This window comes from Rosa chinensis, chromosome 5 (genome assembly GCF_002994745.2).
Source record: "Rosa chinensis cultivar Old Blush chromosome 5, RchiOBHm-V2, whole genome shotgun sequence".
In the NCBI taxonomy this organism is placed as follows: domain Eukaryota; kingdom Viridiplantae; phylum Streptophyta; class Magnoliopsida; order Rosales; family Rosaceae; genus Rosa; species Rosa chinensis.
Window position 1 is genome coordinate 9,023,014 of NC_037092.1, and position 24,558 is coordinate 9,047,571.

Sequence of the window (24,558 nt, forward strand, 5' to 3'; positions counted from 1 at the left end):
CCCCCTAATAGACGTCTATTGCCCTCTAGTAGACGACTATCAGCCATGTATTGCCCCTCAATAGACGTCTATTGCCCCCAATAGAACTTTCGATTGCCGGAATAGGAACTAATCTCCATAAAATTAAACAAATAAAACTTTGATTAAGGAAAAAGTGCAAGGAAATTACATCAATTCAAAACATGTATTGCCCCCCAATAGACCTTCAATAAAAGTCTATTGCACTCCAATAGATGTCAAAAATTATATTATACTGTAGCTCCGTAATGAGCAGTATCATCATCTTGTGGATTAGATGTATTATTATACAAAGGCCAATAAGAAGATAGAAACTAGACTAGGTCAAACTTGACTGCAACTAAACAAAACCAAGAAAGAAGCAACATAGCCATTGTCATTGTCACGAAAAAAAAAGCAACATAGCCATTGTCATGAAAAAAAAAGCAACGCAACCATTTAAAATGACTTCTACAAATAATATGATAATGGTTTTTTTTTTTTTTTGGTGTGGAAACGAAGATAATGTTCTTCTTTCTCAGTGAGATTAGAGAGAAGGATATGAACCTTCCCTAAGTAAACTAGCAGTAGCATGGTGGTATGGGGCTTCAAATGAAAACTTGCCTACAAACTCGGCGGACCACAAAGGAGAAAAGCTCGAGGAGCCTGACGAACAGACCCTGCATCAACGTCGCGGTTGTCTTCGGCTTTGAGGAGCTCTTCGCTGCAACCGGAGAAAAGTTTCTATCTCATCGAGTCTCTTCGCCACAACCTGAGAAAGCTCCGATCTCGTCTTATCTCTTCGCCGCAACCGGAGAAATCTCTGATCTCGTCCTCCAAGTTCGGAGCCTCCATGGTGCGGTAGTGTCAGCGTCTTGCTGGTGGGGATGGGAGAGAGAGGGAGGGAGGGAGGGAGAGGGAGAGAGAGAGAGAGAGAGAGAGAGAGAGAGAGAGAGAGAGAGAGAGAGAGAGAGAGAGAGAGAGAGTGGAAAGAGTGGCAATGTTGTAGTTTGATAATTAAGCTTAAGGCAAAATGGTATTTTCTCATTAAATTGTGTAGTTGGGAACAAAAATATCTTGCTGGGGTAAGTGAGATAATTTTCCCTCATTTTGGTGCTTTGGGTCAATAACCCATTTTTAATTTAATTTTTTTTTACAAATTAACCTAACTACCCTCCATTGATTCTTTTTTTTTTTTTTCCTTCTGATTTTACATCTGATTTGCAATTGAGACATGGAAGAAAAATATGAATTTAGTGATCATTCGAGTCCCTTTAAATCTATCATTCCTGATGTATTTCAATCCATCGCTCTCCGATAAAAAGATCAATTTCTCAGCGATTTGGTGGACTAGGAGCTTTAAATTTGTGGGTTCTATTCATCTTAGTTTGATTATGGTATGGCTTACTTTCTAATCATGGTTTTGCCTTGAGTTGATTGATAATTTTGAAATTATTGACTCTTTGATTTCATTTTGACTTTAGTCATATCATCACTCTACAAAATGCTTTATGCCACTTGGAATGGTATCTTGAATCAACGTTGCTTAATCAGATGTGAGATGTTTTTGATCTCCTTTAGTTCAGGTGATATGCTTATATCTTTTTTCAGTTGTATATAGCAGTCATGATGACATACCTAAATCCTCAAACTCAGTTACATCGTGATTTTTCATATGAGCCCTACACTTTGTCACACTAACTGTAGAACTTTTGACAGATTGCACTTCGTCCGGCCCATCAGTTTTTTTTTCTTCTAATCAATAATGACATTCACGAGAAAAATTGATTTATTGTATGATGATGTTTAATTCATGATTGACTTGCCAAATAGAAAAAAGAAAAAAGAAAAAAAAATATAACTACAAGAGAGGGTAGTTAGGGTAATTTGTAAAAAAAAAAATGTATTTAAGTAATGAAAAAATAGAGGGGGTATGTGAATAGAGAAAATGAGTGTGCGAATAGCACCACCCAAATAAATTATGTCACCATAATGAAAAATTGTCTAATATTTAAAGTTGTAAATTTTATTAATAAAATATATAATTTTAAGAAAAATATTAATCTTACTGTAATTTTATTCTAATGTATTATCTTTTATTAAAATTTTGGTATATATACAAAATTTCAATTTTTTTTTCCTAAAACTTCTAAATGTCTTACTTGATATAAAATTCTGGCTCTGCCACTTGTTATAGTCTGATAGTAATATGGTAACTATAGAACATGTAAAGGACATAAGGATATATGAAAACAGGTTACATTGACTATTCTGGGGCTGGGGCTGGGACAGGTCGGGTTTCCAACCATCATCTACCGGAACCGGCACCCAACCGATGTACTAAACTTCAGTTTGGTTTGAAGAATATCAGTCTCTAGAACCGAGCAAAACTTGAACTGATAAAAATTGGTTCCATTTCCTCGATTCTTCGGTTCTGTTATCTGTCTGAATCAGTGAATCCAAATCTTGCTCGATCTCAAATCAGTAGCTATGAAGAAGAAAAGAAGACTGTAGACCAATAGCTATGAAGAATAAGAGAACATGGGTTCAAATCCCTGTAATAATAGCTTCAAATTTTTTCAACATGCAAAGTCAGTGAAGAATTGAAGATTCAATACCTGAAAAATGATGGAAGAATTGAGATGGGATTGCAAGGAAAATGAGTTGAGACAGAACAAGGGTGAAGAAAAAGTTGAGCACCTCAAAGTCCTTACTTTGAGAGACGAAGAGTAGCAGCAAGTTGAAATTGCAAACATCGTCGAAGACAAAATCACAGCTGCCATTCTTGATGGTTGTTATTGCAGAGAAACAGAGAAGAAAATTCAAAGCTGGAATGGAATTACAGTGAATGGAAATAACTGGGCGGCTGGGCCTTTCATTGTGTGTGATGAAAAGATCTATGCACAAACCAATATACTAGTGATTTATGGAAGTGGGAGGATGAATGGGAGAAGAAAGTGGGAGGATATATAAGTTTAAAATGTTTAATTAAAGAAGGAAGTGAGTTTGTGCGGTATAGAAAAAGAAAGTGATGGGGATGGGCCGATAAGGTAGGTAGGTAGGTAGGTTAAAGAAATCATGGCACATGGGCATCAAAGGATAACAATGTAGGGAAATAATGACACCGAACAAAGAGAAAAACACCTCGGTTCGGGTAAAGACAAAAGCTAAATATGGGAACCCAAAAAATAACAACTAAATTAAGAGAAAAAACCGACCCGAACCTACCCGTTCGGATCGATTTGGACCAGTTCCTCAGTTTTTCGGGTATAAAGTCCCAGCCCTAGACTATTCCAATTCCAAGTGAAAACTAGTAGCCACTTATTTGGACTTTGCCACATATACACCCCTCCCAATAGGTCATAGCTACTCATAATGCACATGCGTTACAACTTACAAGTACATTGCCGTTGTTTGAAGTAGAAGCTGGTAGTTTTTCATTCAAAACCCACAAACCTACAATTGACTATGCTGCAATTAATCCAAGCAGGTAATTTGAGATATAAATATAAATTTCGAACATACATGTTTACAGTGGTGGAATGTGATGCTGTGACATGTAAAAACACATTATAAGATATAACTTTAAACCTCATTTAACATTGTGAAGAAATGGGGAAATGATCATTTACCCGATTTTAGGCTAAAAATTGCCCACTTGCTCCACCAACTGTTTTTTAACCCCATTTACCCAAAACACTCTAAGGGATTATTTCCCCTTTACCCAATTAATTCTTTTTTTTTTTTTTTTTTGAGACTTTTTTGCCCTCTCCTTCTTTCTCACTTAGAGAGAGAAGTCATCCTCCACCTCGCTGTGCTCCGATGACCAGTGGCCGGTGACCGGATTCCGGCGAACTGTGACCGGATTCCGGCGACCGTTGACCGGATTCCGGGAACTGGTAACCGAAATCAGGCGACCGATGACCGGAATCCAGCTATTATTGCCCCCAGTAACCATATTATTGCCCCCAGTAATCATATTATTGCCCCCCAAAAATCATATTATTGTCTCCCAAAAATCAAGTTATTGCCATCAAGCGAATTGTATGAACTCTCAAAACCAAAATGAATACACTACAGGCACAATTGACCAATTTATAATCATATTATTGGCTTCCAATAATCATATTAGTGCCTCCCAATAATCATATTATTGCCCCCCAATACAAAGTCCAATGTCTCTACTGCCTCCCAATAGACCACCAAAAATGCACCATTTTGTAGGATTCACAGATAATTTGACTTTAATACATGGAAAACAACATGTAACTTATCAAAACACCACACTATAGTGAACCCTGTCCCTCGTATCAAACTCTACCGGGGGCCAATAATGTGTCTACTGCCCCCCAATAGACCATCAAACAAACCCATATTGGTCAAGTGAAAGTGCAGCATGACTCTACAAATCTCAGACAAATCAAAATTGATACATAACTTCTAGCAACATCCCATATTGAAACTCAGACACCGGAAGGATTAGAAGAACTCAGGCTTTCCTTTTTATCTTCTTCTTACATTCAAGAAGAGCTACAATTTTGTGGAGGTGTATGTACTCCAGGTGCTCCAGTCCCACGTCGGATAACCCCTCAGGGTGGATATCCACGACAAAACTCTCTACCAATCCCTCCGACCCGATTGACCGGGCAAGCTCTTCCAGCGCTCGGACGATTCTAGAAGGCTAGATGCCAACGGTGGACAAGGCTAGGTGCTAGACCGCAAAGGAGAGAAGCGCTTCGCCAGCCAAAACTGCAACGTCTTCGCCGAAAACCTTGTGGTTGGTGGGCTTCCCGCGGCGGAGATCGTCATTATCCATGCACGGAAAGTCGTCATGGATCAACAACATGGTGTGGATCATCTTGACGGCGCAGGCCGCCGGCATGGTGACTGACTCAGACCCTCTGACGATCTCGCACGCTGCGACACACAGAACGGGTCGGACCTTCTTGCCTCCGGCGAGGAAAGATTACCGCATCGCTTCGTGGATCGTAATCGGGTCTTTCAGCGAAATGGCAGCGTCTAAGGCCCTGGTGAGATGGCGGCGTCGAGTTCTGATCTGGAGTTTGATTTCTGGCATAATTCCAGCGACGGTGGAGAGAGAGAGAGTCTGGAGGAGAGAGAGGCTGAGTGGAGGAGAGAGAGAGTATTTGTTAATTAAAATGAGGGTAATATAGTCAATATATGTTAGATCGGATAATTGGGGTTAAAAAAACTCTTAGTGGAGCAAGTGGACAATTTTTAGACTAAAATTGGGTAAGTGGTCACGGCCCCAAGAGAAATACCACTAAATTACTTAAAGATTATGACATGTCATTTGAGGTCACAATATTGATGAGATGTAATTGCATATTACTGATCAGAATTAGCAAGACAAGGATGCTAATTAACCCGTTTATTTAAGCAGCGCTATGCCTATATATAGATTGCCCTTTACATTGAACCGTTCGTTTCATGTTCGTTTCACGTTCAATGCTATGCGTTAAGCATGATCCAACTCCCACACTATAATCGGTTCAATGTGACTAGCCACCTCCTCATCGTTAACAAGTTCTGACCATAACACAACCCAAGCTACAACCAATTAATCCACCTCAGTTTGACAATTAATCACTATCAATGAGCATGGACTATATATTTGAACACCTTCCAACTTTCCAATGACACACTACCCAGTTTTGTTATCTCTCAACCCCTAAACCCTAAAACAAAGCCATGGCTCAATCAAGTAGTTCTTCATCTCTTTCCATTCTGTTCCTTCTGCTCTTGTTCATCCACTTTACTGGTATATTGCTCAATCTTTCACCAGCAATTGCATTCTACTAAAACTTTTTTTTGTTGGTGTGAAATAATTTATTAAACAGATTTGGATAGTGTGCAAATTAAAGTTGTACTTGTAATTTGCAATCTTTTTTTTTTTTACCTTTTTAAATTGTGTAGGAGGGCCTATAAAGCTTGTTAGTGGGGATGATCGAGAATAAGACCTGGTGTGCTGCTAAGCCTTCAGCAACTGATTCAGAGCTCTCTGCAAACATTCAGTTTGCCTGCAACCAATTGAAGGATTGCAGGGTGATACAAGAAGGAGGCTCATCCTATGACCCCAACTCACTCATTAACCATGCCTCGGTGGTGATGAATCTTTACTATAAGGTGGTAGGCCAAAACAGCTGGAATTGTGATCGACTTCAGAGGATCTGCTCTCATCACTCAGACTGATCCAAGTAATGAATAGACTATTTCAGTGTTAACTTTATTTTACCTTATATGAATTTGCTCTTATGATGATGAATTCACTGTTCGGTCTTGCAGGTTATGGTAGCTGCAAGTATGCATATAGCAGGTGTACAAGGTTTCTAGATTTTAATTGGCTAGAATAATTTGAGAAGAAATCCCCATTACTCTCTTGATTTGGTTTTTTTCTAGGATTATTACTTTTAATCGTTGATGTTGTAGTAGTGTGAACTTTTCATTTGGGTGTACTGAGGTTGGTATTTTTCAGCAAAGTGATTCCATAGCTAGCCATGAAGTTCTCTTCATAATGTCTTGTATGGAAACACTAAAACTTCGTCAACAAGTTATAAGTTAACTCTGAAGTAGTACCATCTTCTGGGAAAGCTCGGAAGCATGTTCGGCGTAGTTTGTCAGAACCGTTGAATTTACAGGGGTCATTTTAATTGGGTGATTCTAAGTGGGTCCTTCTCAACAGACAGAATTAACCTATTCTCATTGGTTCAGCCCTTAAAAGGTCAAAACTGTCATGTCAATCTTTTCCCTCTTAAATGATTAGAAAGTGACTGGTTCGAATCGAAATAATTCAGAGCTGGACATTAATCCCTCCAGGTGTAGCATGTAATCGTTCTGATAACATTTAGCCATCCCCAGAAGCTCCCCAGAAAGTAAGAGAGAGTTTTGTGTAGAAAATTAGTCGAGGGTCGAGAAAGGTTTCCGTATAAAACCGTAGAAGATGAATCCTCAAGTGCCGCCGTTCGAAAGTCCTCAACCCCAAGATTCAGAGCTCAGGTGCTTGCCATGTCGAGTTCCCGGTTGTGCATGCGCATCCTCTTTGGAGTTATCATTTGTCTGGGTAAAATTTTAATTGTAACAAATTTGTCTCACTATGGTTATGTGATTTTAGATCTTGGGTTGTTTTGGTTGTTGTTGGGCTTTTGGGCCTCGGTTTGTTATCGTTGGTTAATCAAGCTTTTGTTTATTAGGCGGACCCTTGCTTTCTTCTGTACATATACATTTGTAGTATGTTTCTGTTAATGAATGAACTATTTGACCCAAAAAAAAGAAAAACCTTTGGTTCAGATTCAGCTGAAATTTGATTTATTCTATTATGTAAATTCGATTGATCGAGCTAGTTGAAATTTGATTCATTCTAATTAGTTCCTTTTCAGTTCTCGTTTCAGATTTTGCTTACCAATTGAAAATAAGATTAGATCTTTTACTATAGGTTTGATTGAGTTTGAAGTAAAATTGAAAGAAATTACAGATTTATGTTCTCAGCTTCTGAATTTTTATTTTTTATTTTTTATTTTTTGAATGTTTTGACTTACTGATCAGACAGTTCTATGGTCACTGGGTTGTTGCTGTCCGTTTTGTGTTGATGGACGGCTTATCAATTTTACCACATTAGTTTGTTTGTAAATGGATCTTAATGAGTTTCTGATGGTTTCATTTAATTTGTTTCCTCATATATATATATATATATATATATATGAGTTTGAACAATTTTTTGCAGGACATATTCATATTTCACCTCTGAAGGCATTTGCACAGGTAATGCTCCAGTACATGCCTATATGAACTTGTAAAATTCTAGTATATGTGCTATATCCTCATTACTGACCTCTGTGTATATGTGCTTATGTCCTCTTGTAGACTTGGTGTGTAGCCAATCCATCGTTAGGTTATGATACTCTCGAAAACGTGGAAAGCTATGCATGCAATTACGTAGATTGCTCTTCAATTCACAGCGGAGATCCATGCTTTGTCCCCTCGAACTTGTTTAGTCGTGCATCCTTTGCCATGAATGCTTACTTCCAACAGGAACATGATTGCACATTTAGTGGCTCTGGACTCAGATCTATTACTGATCCAAGTATGTATTTCATTATCTCATAGGGCTTGTAATTGATTAGTTGCAAGCTGTGTTGTTTGTGATTGTTTTATCATTTTGCAGGCTACGGAAACTGCAAATTTGTAGGTTCAGAAGAAATGATTACTGCTCCAGCAGCTCTGGTAATGGATTTAAAGTTCGCTTTTACTTCTGCCAGCTGGTTTCTAACTCTTTGCAGAAGGGTGTTTACATTTGAGCTATTGTAAAATGTGTAATTATATACTGAAGAGGATATCTTTTATACTATACTATCTCCTATTGTGCACTGGCTTTAAGTATGTGCCTTTTCATATCATTTTTTAGTAGTTATTAACTTCATTGTGACGTGTTTTCTTCACAGTGAAAGTTCCTTTGCTGTATTTCTTTAGAACTGAAAATGTGTAGTTTTGTTTGTTGTTGCGTCTGTTTTTGCTGAAATCTTTAGATGTAGCTTCTCAGACTTCCCACTGCTCATACGCTTAACTCTTTTCGTATAAACTATGCTTATTGTGGTATTACAAATTACAGAGTAAATGGTGTATTGCAAAGCCAACTGCCCCTTACAGTTTACTACAAATGAACATTGACTTCGCTTGTAGTCAAGTCGACTGTAGCGTAATTCAAACCGGTGGTGAATGCCAATTACCAGACACTATAATGAACCACGCGTCTGTTGCCATGAATCTTTACTACCAATCATTTGGCAGAACAGATTTGAGCTGTCATTTCAAGTCGACCGGCATGATTGTGATTGACGATCCAAGTAAGTATAATCGTATCTGGTGGTCAAAGTGTACGTAGAAATTTCGTAGACCTTTCAATTTAAATTTATAGTTTGATTGTTGTTTTGTTTATAGGTTTTGGAACTTGTTTATACAAAAGAAAAGGGAAGGAAGGAGGTGCTGGTGTGAGACTCGTAAAAAAGCACGGGAAATCTAGTGTCATTTTAAAATTGATAGTTGCGTCGATAATTACTTTTGGGTTGGTAGGGACTGTAACTGTTGTGTGCGTGTGCCGGCGTTCTCGGAATCCCTCACAAGCAATAAAAAGTGAGATGCAACACATGCCAACCCCAGCCCCCTCTCAGTCCCAGCCACAGCCATCATGTTCAGTGACAGTATCAGTTCCCTGTGAGGCGGTATCAGTTCCTCTCAGTCACCCTCCCGGTCCTTCTCAAACACAACCCAAGAAAGACGACGGCCAACTTGACATTTTTATTTCAGGTAATCAAGTCAATGGAAACAAAGGAGACCATAATGGACAGTTCTCCGTTGGCAACACTATACACAAGACTGTCCATATCAGCATTTAGTAATTAATGTTAAAACATATTGAAGATTTGGGCAAGATATGGTTAGAGAAGATTTGATGAAGATATGGTTAACTTGCAATTTACATTTGTACATGTGGTGAATCCTCCATTATTGCAAAGCAAACATGGTGGTCCTGCTGCAGCGTGGTACAATCAGTCTTTTTTTCATGAATTAATCAAGTGCATGGTGAAGTATGGAGTCTCCTTGTTAGGGCCATACTTTCTTCTGTTGTAATCAGTTTAGTACATACTTTCCTTAGTCCTTTTTTCTCTTTCCTTTGTCTATATATATACTCATTCTTGTAAAGGTTCAGCAATTCAATATAGAGAAAATTGCACCATCAGATTATGTTTTTCTTCAAAAAAAGCCTTTATGGTATATATATGCATCTTTGTGAATAAACTTAGTATGTTGTTAATTTTCTGATCATGTTAATTATGTTGGTAAATGTTATTTACTGAATTACTGATGATCAGAATCAGAGGCAGATTCCCTTAACTTCAACTTTTTTAGCTGGTTAAGAAAGTTTAAGGATGGGAACACCTTTGGGTTTGTAAAAAGGAAAAATTCCACAAATAGTCACTCAACTATGACTCATTCGACACTTTGGTCACTAAAGTTTCAAATATATCACTTTGATCACTTAACGATTACACTGTCAATCACTTCAGTCACCCAAAGAGTATTTTTTATAATTTTTTTTAATGAAAAAAAATTAACAAAGTGACTTAAGTGATTGACAATGTAATAGTTGAGTGACCAAAGTGTCGAATGAGTCATAGTTGAGTGACCATTTGTGAAATTTTCCCTTGTAAAAATGGTAGAATGTGGCCAAGAGGAGGAAGACCAGTGTTGAAAAAGAACAACCCGCTGCGGTTCTTTTTTGATAAAGTAAAGCTATCTCCGAACGATGTCGTTAGGAGAAGCTGTATTGAACCAAAAAAAAAAAAAAAAAAAAAAATAATAATAATAATAAATATCTCCCTACTCCTAATCTCCTATTGTTTTTGTTTTTATTTCCTCTCCTCCTGCGCACTAATCAATTTGTTTGATGGTGATTAATCGATCAATCGAAGTCATCAATTGCACTCGACATCTTCAGTATGAAATTCATTGATTCATACAGTATTTTTTCAGAAAATTCTTTGAATTCTAATCAATTGTTAAATTTTATTTGTAAATTTATTGATTTTTTTAATTGTGATCATTAAATTTTTATTGATGTTTTTTTTTTTTTGATCAAAATTTTTTATTGATGTTTAACTATAAGAGTAATAACAATAATATTTTTTTTTTTGCATTGAATGACTATTCAATTTTAGTCTTAACTACCATGAAAAAAGTTTCTGAATCCACCACTAATCAGAAATCTAGTCTTGGATGACCAAAATGTTCAACTAATCGCATCACATGCAAGGCTGAAACTAGGGCTGTCAATTCCGACACGACCCGATAACACGACTCGAAACCCGCACGAAATAAAGCGGGTTGAACCCGCACGATTAAAAAGCGGGTCGACGGTGGGTCAACCCGCCATGACCCATTTAATAAATGGGTCGGCCACGGGTCAACCCGCCAACAGGAAGTGAACCCGTATAACCCAATTATGCTATGTTTCTTCTTGAAATTTTGGACGTTCAAAGTATTTTATCATAGGATTAGACAATTTGAAATATTTCGCTTTTTAATTATTGGATTTAATTATTTATGAATTATATATAATTATTTATATCATTCGTCTTGTGGAGTTTTTAGTGAATTTAATCAATTTATGCATTTTTTTAGTTAAATGGGTCCCATTGTTAACGCTTAAATGAGTCATTTTGTCTAACAAGACACGACTTATTTATTAAATCGGTTAAGCGGGTTGGAAACGGGTAACCCGTTTAATAAATGGGTTGGGTTTGGGTTTAAATTTTTGACACGATTATTAAATGGGTTGGGTTTGGGTTTATATTTTGCGACACGACAAATACTTTAACCCGACACGAACCCAACCCGACACGACCCATTGACAGCCCTAGCTGAAACCCTCTGGACATTAGTTCATTATTAATAGTTTTTCGAGAAAAATGACACTTGATCAGCAAAAGCTAGCACAAGGCATAACCCCAGTGATTGCGCCCTTCGATCATCTCATTAGGCCTTTAGGAAGTGGTAACCAAAAAGATTGAATTGCATGTATGAAGATTTCATTATACTAAAGTAGGTGTTTCGATTTATATATTGAGAGAGTATTTAATGCACCGATATGTATTTTCACCAACAATAATAAATAGCTAGATAACATTAAATATATTTTATATTATTAAAAAAAATTGCCTATAAATATCAACGGTTGAGATCTGTTGAATCTATTATAAATTCTTATAGTCACTGACGGTGTAAGTGATCTAACACTTATAAGATGATCTCAACCCTTGATATTTATAATCAACATATTTTTTTTTTAATAATCAAAAAGTGTATTTAATGTAATCCAACAATCCATTTATGTTGGTGCTAGGAAGATGCGAAAGAAAAGATGATTGCCGACGGCATTTCAATTTTGTTAACAGAGGACTACCCAAATTTGGCATTTAATTATAATGTGAATTTTGATGACATGGTTGTTTATTAACCGTTAGATATGTCATCAACGGCTGAAATAAAAAGCTGAGGATACCCAATGACCATAACTAGTCAAGGAGAGGATCCGGATCCCTAGCCTATAGCATATAACATGTCATTTGAGGTCGAATTTCACGTATAATTGATATTGGTCGGATGTAACTATATTTTAATCATCAAAATTAGCAAGAGATGTTTTTCACAAGCTAGAATTGGTTCTATTACCAAGAAAAGCCTTACAGCATCCGCACTTATAGCCTAACATGACACTAGACCAACCCTATTGGGTTATAGTCTGATAGTAATATGGTAACTATAGAACATGTAAAGGACATAAGAATGAGAACAGGTTACATTGACTATTCCAATTCCAAGCGAACACTAGTAGCCACTTATGTGGACTTTGCCGCATATACATCCCTCCCAATACGTCATATACTCATAATGCACATGCGTTGCAACTTACAAGTGCATTGCCATTGTTTGAAGTGGAAGTTGATAGTTTTTCATTCAAAACCCACAAACTTACAACTGACTATGCTGCAAGTAATCCAAGGTAATTTGAGATAAAAATATAAATTTCGAACATACATGTTAACCATGGTGGAATGAATCATATGTGATGATGTGACATGTAAAAACATATTATAAGATATAACTTTAAACATCATCTAACATTGTGAAGAGAAATACCACTAAATTACGTAAAGATTATAAAATATCATTTGAGTTCACAATGAGGGGACTTCCACGTATAACTAACATTGATGAGATGTAATTGCATATTACTTATCAGAATTAGCAAGATAAGGATGCTAATTAACTCGTTTATTTAAGTAGGAAGTAGCACTATGCCTATATATAGATTCCCCTTTATATTGAACCGTACGTTCGTTTCATGTTCTTATTCAAAGTTCAATGCCGTGCGTTAAGCATGATCCAACTCCCACACTATAATCGGTTCAATGTGACTAGCGACCTCCTCATCGTTAACAAGTTATGACCATAACACAACCCAAGTTACAACCAATTAATCCACCTCAATTTGACAATTAATCACTATCAATGAGCATGGACTATATATTTGAACCCCTTCCAACTTTCCAATGTCACACTACCCAGTTTTGTTATCTCTCAACCCCTAAACCCTAAAACAAAGCCATGGCTCAATCAAGGAGTGCTTTATCTATTTCTATTCTGTTCCTTCTGCTCTTGTTCATCCACTTTCCTGGTATAATTGCTCAATCTTTCACTAGCAATTTTATGTTGCACATTCGTTAAGTACCTAGATTGGGATGTGCATTCTACTGAAACTTTTTTTTGTTGGTGTGAAATAATTTATTAAACAGATTTGGATACTGTGCAAATGAAAGTTGTACCTGTAATTTACAATCTTTTTTTTTTTTTAAATTTGTTTACACCTTTTAAATTGTGTAGGAGGGCCTATAAAGGTTGTTAGTGAGGATGAGAATAAGACCTGGTGTGTTGCTAAGCCTTCAGCAACTGATTCAGAGCTCTCTGCAAACATTCAGTTTGCCTGCAACCAATTGAAGGATTGCAAGGTGATACAAGAAGGAGGCTCATGCTATAACCCCAACTCACTCATTAACCATGCCTCAGTGGTGATGAATCTTTACTATAAAGCGGTAGGCCAAAACAGCTGGAATTGTGACTTCAGAGGATCTGCTCTCATCACTCAGACTGATCCAAGTAATGAATAGACTATATCAGTGTTAACTTTGATTTACATTATATGAATTTTGCTCTTATGATGATGAATTTACTGTTTGGTCTTGCAGGTTATGGTAACTGCAAGTATGCATAGCAGGCATACAAAGTTTCTCGATTTTAATTGCCTCGAATAATATGAGAAGAAATCCCCTTATTCTCTTGAATTGGTTCTTTTCTAGGATTTTTACATGTAGTCTTCAATGTAGTAGTGTGAACTTTTCATTTGGGTGTACTGGTGTTGGTATTTTTCAGCAGAGTGATTCCATAGCTAGCCATGAAGTTCTCTTTTATAATGTCTTGTATGGAAACACTACTTCATCAACAAGTTTTAAATCTGAAGTACCATCTTCTTGACTATCATTTTTGTTGTGAGGAAAAATTGTTGATCATCTTAGCGCGCAATTCAATATTAAAAAATCCAAGGCACTAGCAGTACACAAGCTTGAATAGCTTCCCATGAGTAGAAAACTAATTGGTCTAACTACACTTATCATTAATTAGTTTGAGGCTTGAAAGTCCTAGGGTCCAGTTAACAATGTTTTAGAGCAACAAGAATACTCGATTATCGGTGGACCACGACAATGGAATTTTAGTTAGAAATAGTACTGCTAGAAGACCTTATTGCTCGGGATGAGCTGCAATCTTTTGGTTGAGGCTAAAGAAAGTAAAACTTAGTACCACTCCAGTTATGCTCGTGGAAATGACGAAAGATACTGCTCCTATTCTGTATTTGCAGTGAATACCAGAAAACCTAGAAATTAAACCATTCTGGTACAAAAATGTTTTCAATTTCATAGTTCGGAAAAAATAAACTCAATTGAAATGAAATGAAGTGGACAAAAAGAAGAGTAGTAAGAAACACTACACATCAAGATGTTCTTATGAGCTGTAACTGTAACACCAAAATCTGCTAATTAAATGACAAGCACCGCACCTCACAGGCTCACACTAGTATTAATAGAGCTGGTTGTGGTTTTGATTTCGGTCAATCTTCTGATCATCTGATGTCACATTCGTCTCCAAGTCATAAAATCCTCTGGCCATTATGCATGCACTAATTTTAATTGGTGCATGTACTCCATGTCTCAAAAAATACAGAACAATGACAATTGTCCTTATTACAACAAATTGCATAGCAAATGGTTTTTCACACAAAAGGGGTTGAATCTCTACTTCAAATCTAATACCCCTTTGAAAAGCAACCTTTCCGTTGGCTTGTTTAATCTGTAGTTAAAAAATTTAAGCCTTGAAGACTTGAAGTGTTCATGGCTAAAGCGGAAAGCTCTCTTTCTCCATCCTCATCCTTTTCCTTCTGCTGGTTTTGTTTTTCCTCAAAGGTATCATTTTCTTCTTTCTAAGTTGTACCAATTTTTCTTAATTCAAAATTTTTTTTTACAGATGACTAATATGACCGACATACAAAGAGTCATCCTACTTTTGAGCCTATGATTTTCCGTTAATTGTCTAAAAGAAAGAGAAAATTTGAGTGCCTCCCCGTCTGTTTATACTGACTCTCTAAATTTGCTCAGATTCTTTTCATAAATGAGAGCTTTTCTTTGTCAGAAGCTTTAGCTTGAATCCTGCTTTTGGTATCTATTGATAAAGAACCTATAGAAAAAAGTATTGCTGAAGACAAACCTTCCAATGTATACGTTATCTGGTCATAATGTCAAAATCTCTATTACAATTGTTCGGGTCATAATCTTCTCCACACTACTGCTATATATAATGTCTTCCTCTTGCAGCATTCCACCTTAGAATTTGGTAACTTGATTATACAACAGCAATGGCTAAGTTAGCTCTATCAAGCTGTATTCTTCCTGTCCTGCTTTTGTTCTTCATCTCAGTTACACTAGAGGCTCTTTGATTTTAAGCTGCAAAGACAGTCAATTTCCTTGCTCCAGAAAATAGTGGGTGATTCTGTGAGGATTGAAAGCTCAGTTTCCCCCACATCAGTGATCGATCCTGCCAATACCAAGTGGGAACCAGCTACTGTCTTACAAACCAGAATGGTCAAAAGGGCTGCTACTCAATGGTTGATCCATTGGTTGGAAGCCATGCCTGAGGAAGCTACATGGGAGTATGCTGATGAGATCATGCTCAGGTACCCTAATTTTGACTCGGACAACTGAAACTTGAGGTCAAGTTTCTTCTGAAGGAGGGAGTAATGTTATGATTTAATTCTTTAGAAATGGTTTCCCAGCTGTACAAGGACTGCTACAATTGACTTTCCAAAACACACCGTTTTATTTTAATTGACTATCGAGAGTAAAGTTGCCAGAGTACGCCTAACCTCTGGATTTGAAATCACTGCTTATATACCTGATATTGGCCATAATTTACAAGAGCATTCTGTAGTCCTAGTAAGAGGACCGTTTTGTGTTGAGCTACTGTTTGTCTATATGGATCGTGCACATGTTCTGCACGTGGCTTTTCCAGATAGGCTTTTGTTTGTTTAGGGTTTACGTTTGTTCACTCGCTCTCTGACAAGTGTCAAGAAATATCGATTATTTCTTAACAAAGGAAATTCTCAGACGGCAACTTATATATCAATCGACGTGTATCAGTGGTATCACACCTTGCAGGACAGAAATGTCCGCCCGGAGTGTACAGGACCGGGGAGAGAATCTGTCCCTGATATTTATAAAAACCCTAGATGATGAAGCCTCAAGCGCCGTCGTTCGAAAGTCCTCAACCCCAAGACTTGCTGGGAACACACAAGATTCACAGCTCAGGTGCTTGTGATGTCGAGTTCTCGGTAAAATTTTAATTCTAGCTTTATTAATGCGATTGGTCTGACTATGGTTCTGATTCAGCTGGTTCAAATTTGATTCATTTTAACCAGTCATTTTATGGTTCTTGGTTCAGATCGTTACCTACTTAGACCCAGTTTATTAGCTACTGTGTGAAGCAGAGAGTCTAAGTATGTAAATTCGATTGAGCTAGTTGAAATTCGATTCATTCTAATTAGTCCTTTTTCAGTTCTCGGTTCAGATTTTGCTTACCAATTGGAAATAAGATTATATCTTTTACTATAGGTTTGATTGGGTTTGAGAAGCAAAATTGAAAGAAATTCCAGATTTATGTTCTCAGCTTCTGAATTTTTTTTTTTTGGATTTACTGATCAGACAGTTCTGTGGTCATCGTCTTGTTGCTGTCCGTTTTGTGTTGATGGACTGCTTATCAACTTTATCATGTTAGTTTGTTTGTAAATGGATCTTAATGAGTTTCTGATGGTTTCATTTAATTTGTTTCCTCATATGAGTCTGAACAATTTTTTGCAGGACATTTTCATATTTCACCTTTCAAGGCATTTGCACAGGTAATGCCCTAGTACATGCCTATATATATGAACTTGTAAAATGCTACTATATGTGCCAATATTCTCATTACTGACCTCTGTGCATATGTGCTTATGTCCTCTTGTAGACTTGGTGTGTAGCCAAACCATCATTAGGTCATGATACTCTGGTAAACGTGGAAAGCTATGCATGCAATTTCGCGGATTGCTTTTCAATTCATAGTGGAGATCCATGCTTTGTCACGTCGAACTTGTTTAGTCGTGCATCCTTTGCCATGAATGCTTACTACCAAGAGGAACATGATTGCAAATTCGGTGGCTCTGGACTCAAATCTATTACCGATCCAAGTATGTATTTGATTATCTCTTAGGGCTTGTAATTGGTTAGTTGCAAGCTGTGTTGGTTGTGATTGTTTTATCCATTTTGCAGGCTATGGGAACTGCATTTTTGTAGGTTCAGAAAAGATGATTTCTCCTCAAGCAGCTCTGGTAATGGATTTTAAGTTTAAATTATTCGCTTTTACTTCTACCAGCTGGTTTCTAACTCTTTGCAGAAGGGTGTTTACATTTGAGCTGTTGTAAAATGTGTAGTTTTATACTGAAGAGGATATCTTTTATATGATGCTGCACTATCTCCTGCTGTGCATTGGACTTTTAAGGCTTTAAGCATGTGCCTTTTCATATCATTTTTTCGGAATTCTTAACTTCCTTGTGACATGTGTTTTCTTCAGAGTGAAGGCTCCTTTGCTCTTTCTTTAGAACTGAAAATGTGTAGTTTGTTTGTTCTTGCGTCTGTTTTTGGCTGAAATCTGTACATGTATCATCTCAGGCTTCCCACTACTCATACACCTACTCTTTTAGTATAAACTATGCTTATTGTGGTATTACAAATTACAGAGTAAATGGTGTATTGCAAAGCCAACTGCCCCTTACAGTTTACTCCAAAGGAACATTGACTTCGCTTGTAGTCAAGTCGATTGTAGCGTAATTCAAACCGGTGGCAAATGCCAATTAGCAGACACTGTCATGAACCTTGCATCAGTTGCCATGAATCTCTCTCTTCTATCAAGATTCTAATAGAACAGATTCAAGCTGTCATTTCAACTCGACCGGCATGATTGTGATTGAAGATCCAAGTAAGTATATTTGTTATCTGGCAGTAAACGTGTAGAAATTTCATAGACCTTTCAATTTGAGTTTATAGTTTGATTGTTATTTACTTTGTTTATAGGTTTTGGAACTTGTTTGTACGAAGGAGAAGGGGAGGAAGGAGGTCCTGGTGTCCCTGTGAGTCAGGCAGTGAAGCAGGGGAAATTTAGTGACATTCTAAAATTAGTGGTTGGGTTTATAACTGCTATTGGGTTGGTATTGACTATAACTGTTGCGTGCCGGTGTTCTTGGAAGCTCGAAGGAGAAATGCAAAATAACGCAAAACTTTCAACCTCAGCCGCCCTTCAGTCCCAGTCAAATCCAACCATCGATCATTCTTAGTGACGGTATCAGGTCTCTCGGAGACCGTGTCTTCGTCCCACGATATCACAATATGATATTTTAAAAAAAAAAAAAAAAAAAAGTAATATTGTGCCACCTTATGTAATTGTGTATCAGGGTCACTAGTACTAGTGTATCGTGGTCCGAACTGTTTTCACTTGGAGGAGTTATTAATCAATAGTCAATGTTGTAATGGATGGTAGTCTTTATTATTTGTAACACTTGCGTATGAATGAAATGATTTGATAAAAAAAACAATAGATGTTCTTTATTACTCAATGTACTTGTATGAATGAAATCATTTGGTCAAAAAAATAATGGATGGTAGTCTTTATTACTCTGAATGCAAAATATTTAAATTCGATTTTAGGATTTAGACATTGGGACATCAAAAAATTCAGAATGGAATAGAAAATTGAAACCTATCGTTTCGGAGAAATTGTGGGAAAAGATCAAAGGACAGAAAAATGTTTGGGGATCTTGCTCGATTTCGATTTTGATTTTGATTTTCTGGAATGCTATCCGTTCGACGGATATAAGGTAAACCAACTCGGACCTAGATTTAGAGTAAATATACTTCGGACGAAAAGGTTAGCCTGTGTGTATTTTCAATAGAAGAATTAGGGATTTGCTTAATCCGATGAAGGGTTAGGATATAGCCCCATCGGATTTCTGCCGGAGTTTGGGGTTGGAGCTTGAGATCCTTCATCTTGCCACCAAAAATCGTGTGAGAAAATCCACCAAAAATCGAACTCAATGAATTAATTGAGCCTGTATTGATCTTGGTCTACCCTCGATTATGAGGAGGGAAGGTTGCTTTGAGTGAATCTTGGATTTGGACCCTGGGATCTCAATGACTTCATCATCTCGAATGGAAACTGCAATTCTTGCACAGTGCAAACTGCAAAAGGTCGAGGTGAGGACGATAAAGAGAAGATGACCGGGAATGGCGTTTATGTTTTGTTAACAGAGGACTACTCAATTTGACATTTAATGTGAATTTTGATGACGTGGTTGTTTATTAACCGTTAGATATGTCATCAACGGCTGAAATAAAAAGCTGAGAATATCCAAAGACCATTATTAGTCAGGGAGAGGATCACATATAATTGATATTGGTAGGATGTAATTGCACATTAATCATCGGAATTAGCAAGATAAGTATGCTAATAAACTAGTTTTAAGTAACCCTATGCCTATCTATGATTCCCCTTTATTTTGAAGCGTTCGTTTCATCTTCTTATTCAATGGCATTTTGATTTACATTATATGAATTTTGCTCTGATGATGATGAATTTACTGTTGGGTCTTGCAAGGTTATGGTAGCTGCAAGTATGCATAGCAGGTTAGCAGATATACAAGGTTTCTCGATTTTAATTGCCTAGAATAATATGAGAAGAAATCCCCATTGTTCTCTTGATTTGGTTCTTTTCTAGTATTTTTACTTTTAGTCTTTAATGTAGTAGTGTGAGCTTTCATTTGGGTGTACTGAGGTTGGAATTTTTCAGCAAAGTGATTCTATATATAGCTACCCATGAAGTTCTCTTTTATATTCTAGTATGGAGACACTAGGAACGTAGTCAACAAGTTTTAACTCTGAAGTCTGAAGTACCATCTTCTTGACTACCTTTCTTGTTCTCAGAAAAATTGTTGGTCATCTTAGCATCCATATTCAATAATAGAAAATCAAAGGAATTAGCAGCTTGCAAATTAATACTCCGTAAACTTCTAAAGAAATTCTTTAATGGCATAGCTTGAAAGCTTGTCCATGAATAGAAAACTACTTGGTCTAACTACACTTGTCATCATTAGTTTGAGGATTGAAAGTCCTAGGGTCAAGTGAACAATGTTTTAGAGCAACAAGAACACTCGATTATCGGTGGACCAAAACAATGGAATTTTCGTTAGAAATAGTACTGCTAGAAGACCTTATTAACCATGATAAGCTGCAATATTTTGGTTCAGGTTAAAGTAAGGTTAAAGGTAACTACTTAAGTACTACCAGTTTTGCTTGAGGAACTGACGAAAGTTACTGCTCCAACTAGAAGCTAAACCATTCTGGTAAAATATGTTTCCGATTTCATAGGGTAGAAAATATCAACCCAATTGAAATGAAATGAAGTGGACAAAAAGAACTGTAGTAAGAAACAGAGACATGAAGATGTTCTTAAGAGCTGTAACCGTAACACCAAAATCTGCTAAATGACTAGCACACACACCTCACACTTGTACTAATAGAGCTGGTTGCGGTTTTGAGTCAAATCTTCTGATTTCACATTCGTCTCCATGTCATAAACTCCTCTGGCCGTTATGCATGCACTAATTTGAATTGGTGCATGTAGTCCGTGTCTCAATCAAGAAATACTGAACAATGCCAATTGTCCTTGTTAAAAAAAAATTGCATAGCAAATGGTTTTTCACACAAAAGGGGTTGAATCTCTACTTCAATTCTCATACCCTTCGAAAAGCAACCTGTGTGTGAGCTTTTTCAGTCTGTAGTTAAAAAAATTAAGCCTCGAAGTGTTCATGGCTAAAGCGGAAAGTTCTTTCTGCATGCTCATCCTTTTCCTTCTGCAGGTTCTGTTTTTCCCCAAAGGTATCATTTTCTTCTTTCTAAGCTGCACCAATTGCATGTTCTTAATGCCAATTTTTTTTTTCCAGATAACTATGACTGACATACAGAGTCATCCTACTTTTGAGCCTATAATTTTCCCTTAATTGTCTAAAAGAAAAGGTAAATTTGAATGCCTTCCCATCTGACTCTAAATTTGCTCAGATTCTCTTCATAAGTGAGAGCTTTTCTTTGTCATAAGTGAGAGCTTTTTCTGTTAACCAAGATTTCAGTGTCTTTCCTCTACCAATTTTCATTTTGAATGCATGAACTTCCACCAACAATTTTGCAGGACAAATGGAAGCTAGCAGAGCGGCGTATGTGAAGGTAATGCCAAGCATATGAACTGAGAAGAATAAATTAAAATGCACAATTTCTACTTCCAGATACAATCCCCTTGTGATTACATTGTTGTAGACGTGGTGCATTGCAAAGCCTTCAACAAGTAAAGAAGCACTGGAGAACAATCTACAATATGGTGCAGCTGCTAAAATAGATAGATAAAAAGTTAAACATACTCTCCAAAATAACTAAGGAGCCACAATAGAGAGTCTGTTAAAGATGCTCTTAGGAGTCTAGTGCAGCTGTTAAAATAGATAAAAAGCTAAACATGCTCTCCAAAATAACTAAGGAGCTAAAATAGAGAGTCTGCCAAAGATGCTCTAAAAATATACATATTTGTGTATTCATTTCCTACATTCTCCCTCAGCTGAGGAAAATTGAAAAACAAAAGTACGGATGCCTTGCCACCTCTTTCTACTAGATATTAAGCCCCTCAAACCCTCTTCATTAGTGAGAGCTTAATTGTAAGAGGTAAATGTGACGCTTTAGCTTGAAGTTGTGATAAAAGAAACTAGGTACTAGACTACTAGATAATGTTCAGGTTATCTAGTACACTATTCCAACTAATCAACATTATGGTACCATTTTTTTTTCCTCGATGAAACAAAGGAACAACGAAGCTACAAGGTATCTCGGCTAATACAACGTAATCGAAACAGATCAAAATAAACTTAATCGGAACAGATCAAATTACAAGGCTTGAGCAACTTAAGTGGGTGAAGAGCCTGTCCAACTAGCGACATGGTACCACGCCCTACTTGCTATGTTTGCTTTGAGATAATTGAGATGGAAGGAATGACGGCAAATGAAGTCACCACCAGAAGTGGTGGATGGCTTTACCAAAAGTCCACAAGGTACCCCGACAAATTAAAGAAACTGCCAAAAGTACAGTCCATGAAGTTCCCCTTTGGGAATGATTTGCTCATCAATTTCACAAAACAAAAGATTCTGTTCTTCTATTCTGCCTGCTACCAAATTGCTGAAACCACGTACCAAACCCCTATTGGTGTAATCCAAATCCTCTAGGTCACCACCCAAAAGGCCAAAACCATTCAAGCTCCTTATTATGCCTTGCAGATCTAGCAGCATGAAGAATCAAGTCAATAACTCGAAAACACTCTTTCCAACTATAACAATGACTCCATGTCTGCATCAGTGTTTCATCTCATCCACCACACTGAAAACAATGGACAATATTTTTTGGATAAAAAGTATTATATAGACTTTGATGAACATTGGGATTTGATATGTGTTTGTGTTTGATGAACTCTTTGTCTATTATGCTTCATTTGTTTGTTTTCTTCGCAGATTTTCTGTTTCTGGTTTTAATTCTGAAATAGATTATGAATTTGAAATTAAATCTTGCAGGAGATAGTCATACTCTGTCCACGGCAGACACTGCAGAGGTAGACCCCAAGACTTGATTGCCATATTCATATGTGAATTAAATTGTGATATACAATTTATATGTGTGTACACTTATTCTTAAGCTCTGTGTCATTTATGATCTTAGACTTGGTGTGTCCCCAATCCATCGTTGACCTATAAGAATCTGCAAGAGATAGAAACCTTTGCTTGCAATTATGTGGATTGCTCTTCAATTCACAGTGGGGGTCCATGCTTCAACCCCTTGAACGCCTTCATTCATGCAGCCTTTGCCATGAATGCTTATTATCAGGAGCAACACCAGTGTTTTGGTAACTCTGGACTCATATCTATTACTGATCCAAGTATGTATGATATTAACTCCTTTGAGTTGTAAGTTACTAGTTGCAAGCTATGCAGGTTGTGATTTTAGATTTGTCATTTTTCAGGCTATGGGAACTGTCATTTTGCAGGTAGAGAAGAGAAGGTTTCCTCTTCAGCAGCTCTGGTAAAAACTTTAAAGTTACAGATATTTGTTTTTACTTTATCTGGTTGCATTAGCTCTTTGCAGAATGGTGTTTAATTACATTCCAGCTCTTGTATTGGTATAATTAGGTGGTGTGAGAATGTGTAGTTTTGCATTGCAGTAAATGTCTTGTACACTATACCCTCTCCTTTCGTGAGTCTGTCCTCTCCACTTTATGGATTTAAGCATGTGTAGTTCATACCAGTGTTTAAGTTATGGCTGTATTTCTTTAGACTGACAGTTCCTTTGTTGTAACTTTTTACAATGGGAATTCAAAATAGTCCCGGAGTTCTGGTTGTATGTTCCTTTGTTGTTTTTGGCTGGAGTCTAGATGTAGCTCATCCAACCTTCTACACTTTCTCTTTATAGCAAATTTAATTATGCTTACTGTGTTATTAATAATTTCAGAATACATGGTGTGTGGCAAAGCCGACTGCCACTGACAATTTGCTACAATTGAACATTGACTTCGCTTGTAGTCATGTCAACTGTAGTGTCATTGAACCCCGGTGGTGAATGCCAATTACAAGACACTATGATGAACCATGCATCTGTAGCCATGAATCTCTTCTACCAATCTTCTGGCAGAACAGATTCGAGTTGTTATTTCAACTCGACCGGCATGAATGTGATTAAAGATCCAGGTAAGTATATCTGTCATTTGGCATATGATTGTAGAAATTCGATAGGCCAGTGGAATTAACTCTATAATCTGCGTGTTCTGTACTTTCTTTATAGGTTCTGGAAGTTGTGTCTATAACGTTGCTGTCCCTGCGAGTCTCAGAACAAAGAAGAGGAAATCTAAAGCTTCTGCAACATTTATTGGACTGATGGTGCTGTGTTTGATCATTGGTTGTGTGCTGCTGGCAGGGGTTGTGTATCTCATCCTCAAGCTTCGTCAGACACCCACAAGAGCAGCAGCGGTGGAACCTCCTCCCATGTACAGATTGCAGGAGCAAACAGCAGCCACTCTTCCTTAGGGTTCATATCATATTATGTTTGCATAGTTTGAAAGGCTAATAGTTTTGGAAGTTGGAAGCCTTATGCACCAACTTCAGAGTCTGGAAGATTGATGGACTGCCTACACCTCATGAGTCATGATAATGGTCTTGGTTCTGTTTAGGACTGTTTTCTCTGGTTTCATTCGTTTCCACTTTGTTTGGTTTTTTAGTC

General features: G+C 37.2%; 4 protein-coding genes, 1 long non-coding RNA gene and 1 pseudogene across 5 annotated transcripts; 4 read left to right on the top strand and 2 right to left on the bottom strand.

Annotated features, from left to right (window-relative positions):
* Positions 1–2,127: 2,127 nt before the first annotated feature.
* LOC121049530 lies at positions 2,128–2,961 on the bottom strand. The gene is made up of 2 exons (XR_005800648.1): positions 2,712–2,961; positions 2,128–2,615 (listed from the first exon to the last, which is right to left on the bottom strand). It is a non-coding gene; the product is annotated as an uncharacterized LOC121049530 (long non-coding RNA).
* A 1,525-nt stretch (positions 2,962–4,486) lies between these two features.
* On the bottom strand, positions 4,487–5,074 carry LOC121049138 (annotated as a pseudogene).
* Positions 5,075–6,777: 1,703 nt separating this feature from the next.
* On the top strand, positions 6,778–9,724 carry LOC112202191. Its single transcript, XM_024343124.2, has 6 exons — positions 6,778–7,078; positions 7,739–7,776; positions 7,879–8,098; positions 8,180–8,238; positions 8,624–8,858; positions 8,953–9,724. The coding sequence occupies exons 1-6, from the start codon at positions 7,024–7,026 to the stop codon at positions 9,405–9,407; spliced, it is 1,062 nt and encodes a 353-aa protein (XP_024198892.1). The 5' UTR covers positions 6,778–7,023; the 3' UTR covers positions 9,408–9,724.
* A 3,422-nt stretch (positions 9,725–13,146) lies between these two features.
* On the top strand, positions 13,147–14,011 carry LOC112203069 (glucan endo-1,3-beta-D-glucosidase). The gene is made up of 3 exons (XM_024344092.2): positions 13,147–13,249; positions 13,456–13,728; positions 13,818–14,011. Exons 1-3 carry the CDS (start codon positions 13,180–13,182, stop codon positions 13,841–13,843), a joined length of 369 nt encoding a protein of 122 aa, XP_024199860.1. The 5' UTR covers positions 13,147–13,179; the 3' UTR covers positions 13,844–14,011.
* A 2,301-nt stretch (positions 14,012–16,312) lies between these two features.
* LOC112166032 (glucan endo-1,3-beta-glucosidase 1) lies at positions 16,313–18,664 on the top strand. The gene is made up of 6 exons (XM_024302782.2): positions 16,313–16,484; positions 17,034–17,071; positions 17,179–17,398; positions 17,481–17,539; positions 17,948–18,186; positions 18,282–18,664. Exons 1-5 carry the CDS (start codon positions 16,406–16,408, stop codon positions 18,125–18,127), a joined length of 576 nt encoding a protein of 191 aa, XP_024158550.1. The 5' UTR covers positions 16,313–16,405; the 3' UTR covers positions 18,128–18,186; positions 18,282–18,664.
* A 3,958-nt stretch (positions 18,665–22,622) lies between these two features.
* On the top strand, positions 22,623–24,411 carry LOC112202766 (glucan endo-1,3-beta-glucosidase-like). Its single transcript, XM_040505621.1, has 5 exons — positions 22,623–22,900; positions 23,008–23,224; positions 23,309–23,367; positions 23,794–24,029; positions 24,124–24,411. Exons 1-4 carry the CDS (start codon positions 22,838–22,840, stop codon positions 23,899–23,901), a joined length of 447 nt encoding a protein of 148 aa, XP_040361555.1. The 5' UTR covers positions 22,623–22,837; the 3' UTR covers positions 23,902–24,029; positions 24,124–24,411.
* The last annotated feature ends 147 nt before the right edge of the window (positions 24,412–24,558 follow it).

Coding starts and splice junctions, on each gene's coding strand:
- LOC112166032 (XM_024302782.2), top strand. CDS start 16,406: ATGATGAAGCCTCAAGCGCCGTCGTTCGAAAGTCCTCAACCCCAAGAC. Junction 17,072..17,178: donor CTTTCAAGGCATTTGCACAG/GTAATGCCCTAG, acceptor GTCCTCTTGTAG/ACTTGGTGTGTAGCCAAACC. Junction 17,540..17,947: donor TTTCTCCTCAAGCAGCTCTG/GTAATGGATTTT, acceptor TACAAATTACAG/AGTAAATGGTGTATTGCAAA.
- LOC112203069 (XM_024344092.2), top strand. CDS start 13,180: ATGGCTCAATCAAGGAGTGCTTTATCTATTTCTATTCTGTTCCTTCTG. Junction 13,250..13,455: donor CTTGTTCATCCACTTTCCTG/GTATAATTGCTC, acceptor TAAATTGTGTAG/GAGGGCCTATAAAGGTTGTT. Junction 13,729..13,817: donor CATCACTCAGACTGATCCAA/GTAATGAATAGA, acceptor TTGGTCTTGCAG/GTTATGGTAACTGCAAGTAT.
- LOC112202191 (XM_024343124.2), top strand. CDS start 7,024: ATGTCGAGTTCCCGGTTGTGCATGCGCATCCTCTTTGGAGTTATCATT. Junction 7,079..7,738: donor TGGAGTTATCATTTGTCTGG/GTAAAATTTTAA, acceptor AATTTTTTGCAG/GACATATTCATATTTCACCT. Junction 7,777..7,878: donor CTCTGAAGGCATTTGCACAG/GTAATGCTCCAG, acceptor GTCCTCTTGTAG/ACTTGGTGTGTAGCCAATCC.
- LOC112202766 (XM_040505621.1), top strand. CDS start 22,838: ATGAATTTGAAATTAAATCTTGCAGGAGATAGTCATACTCTGTCCACG. Junction 23,225..23,308: donor CATATCTATTACTGATCCAA/GTATGTATGATA, acceptor GTCATTTTTCAG/GCTATGGGAACTGTCATTTT. Junction 23,368..23,793: donor TTTCCTCTTCAGCAGCTCTG/GTAAAAACTTTA, acceptor TAATAATTTCAG/AATACATGGTGTGTGGCAAA.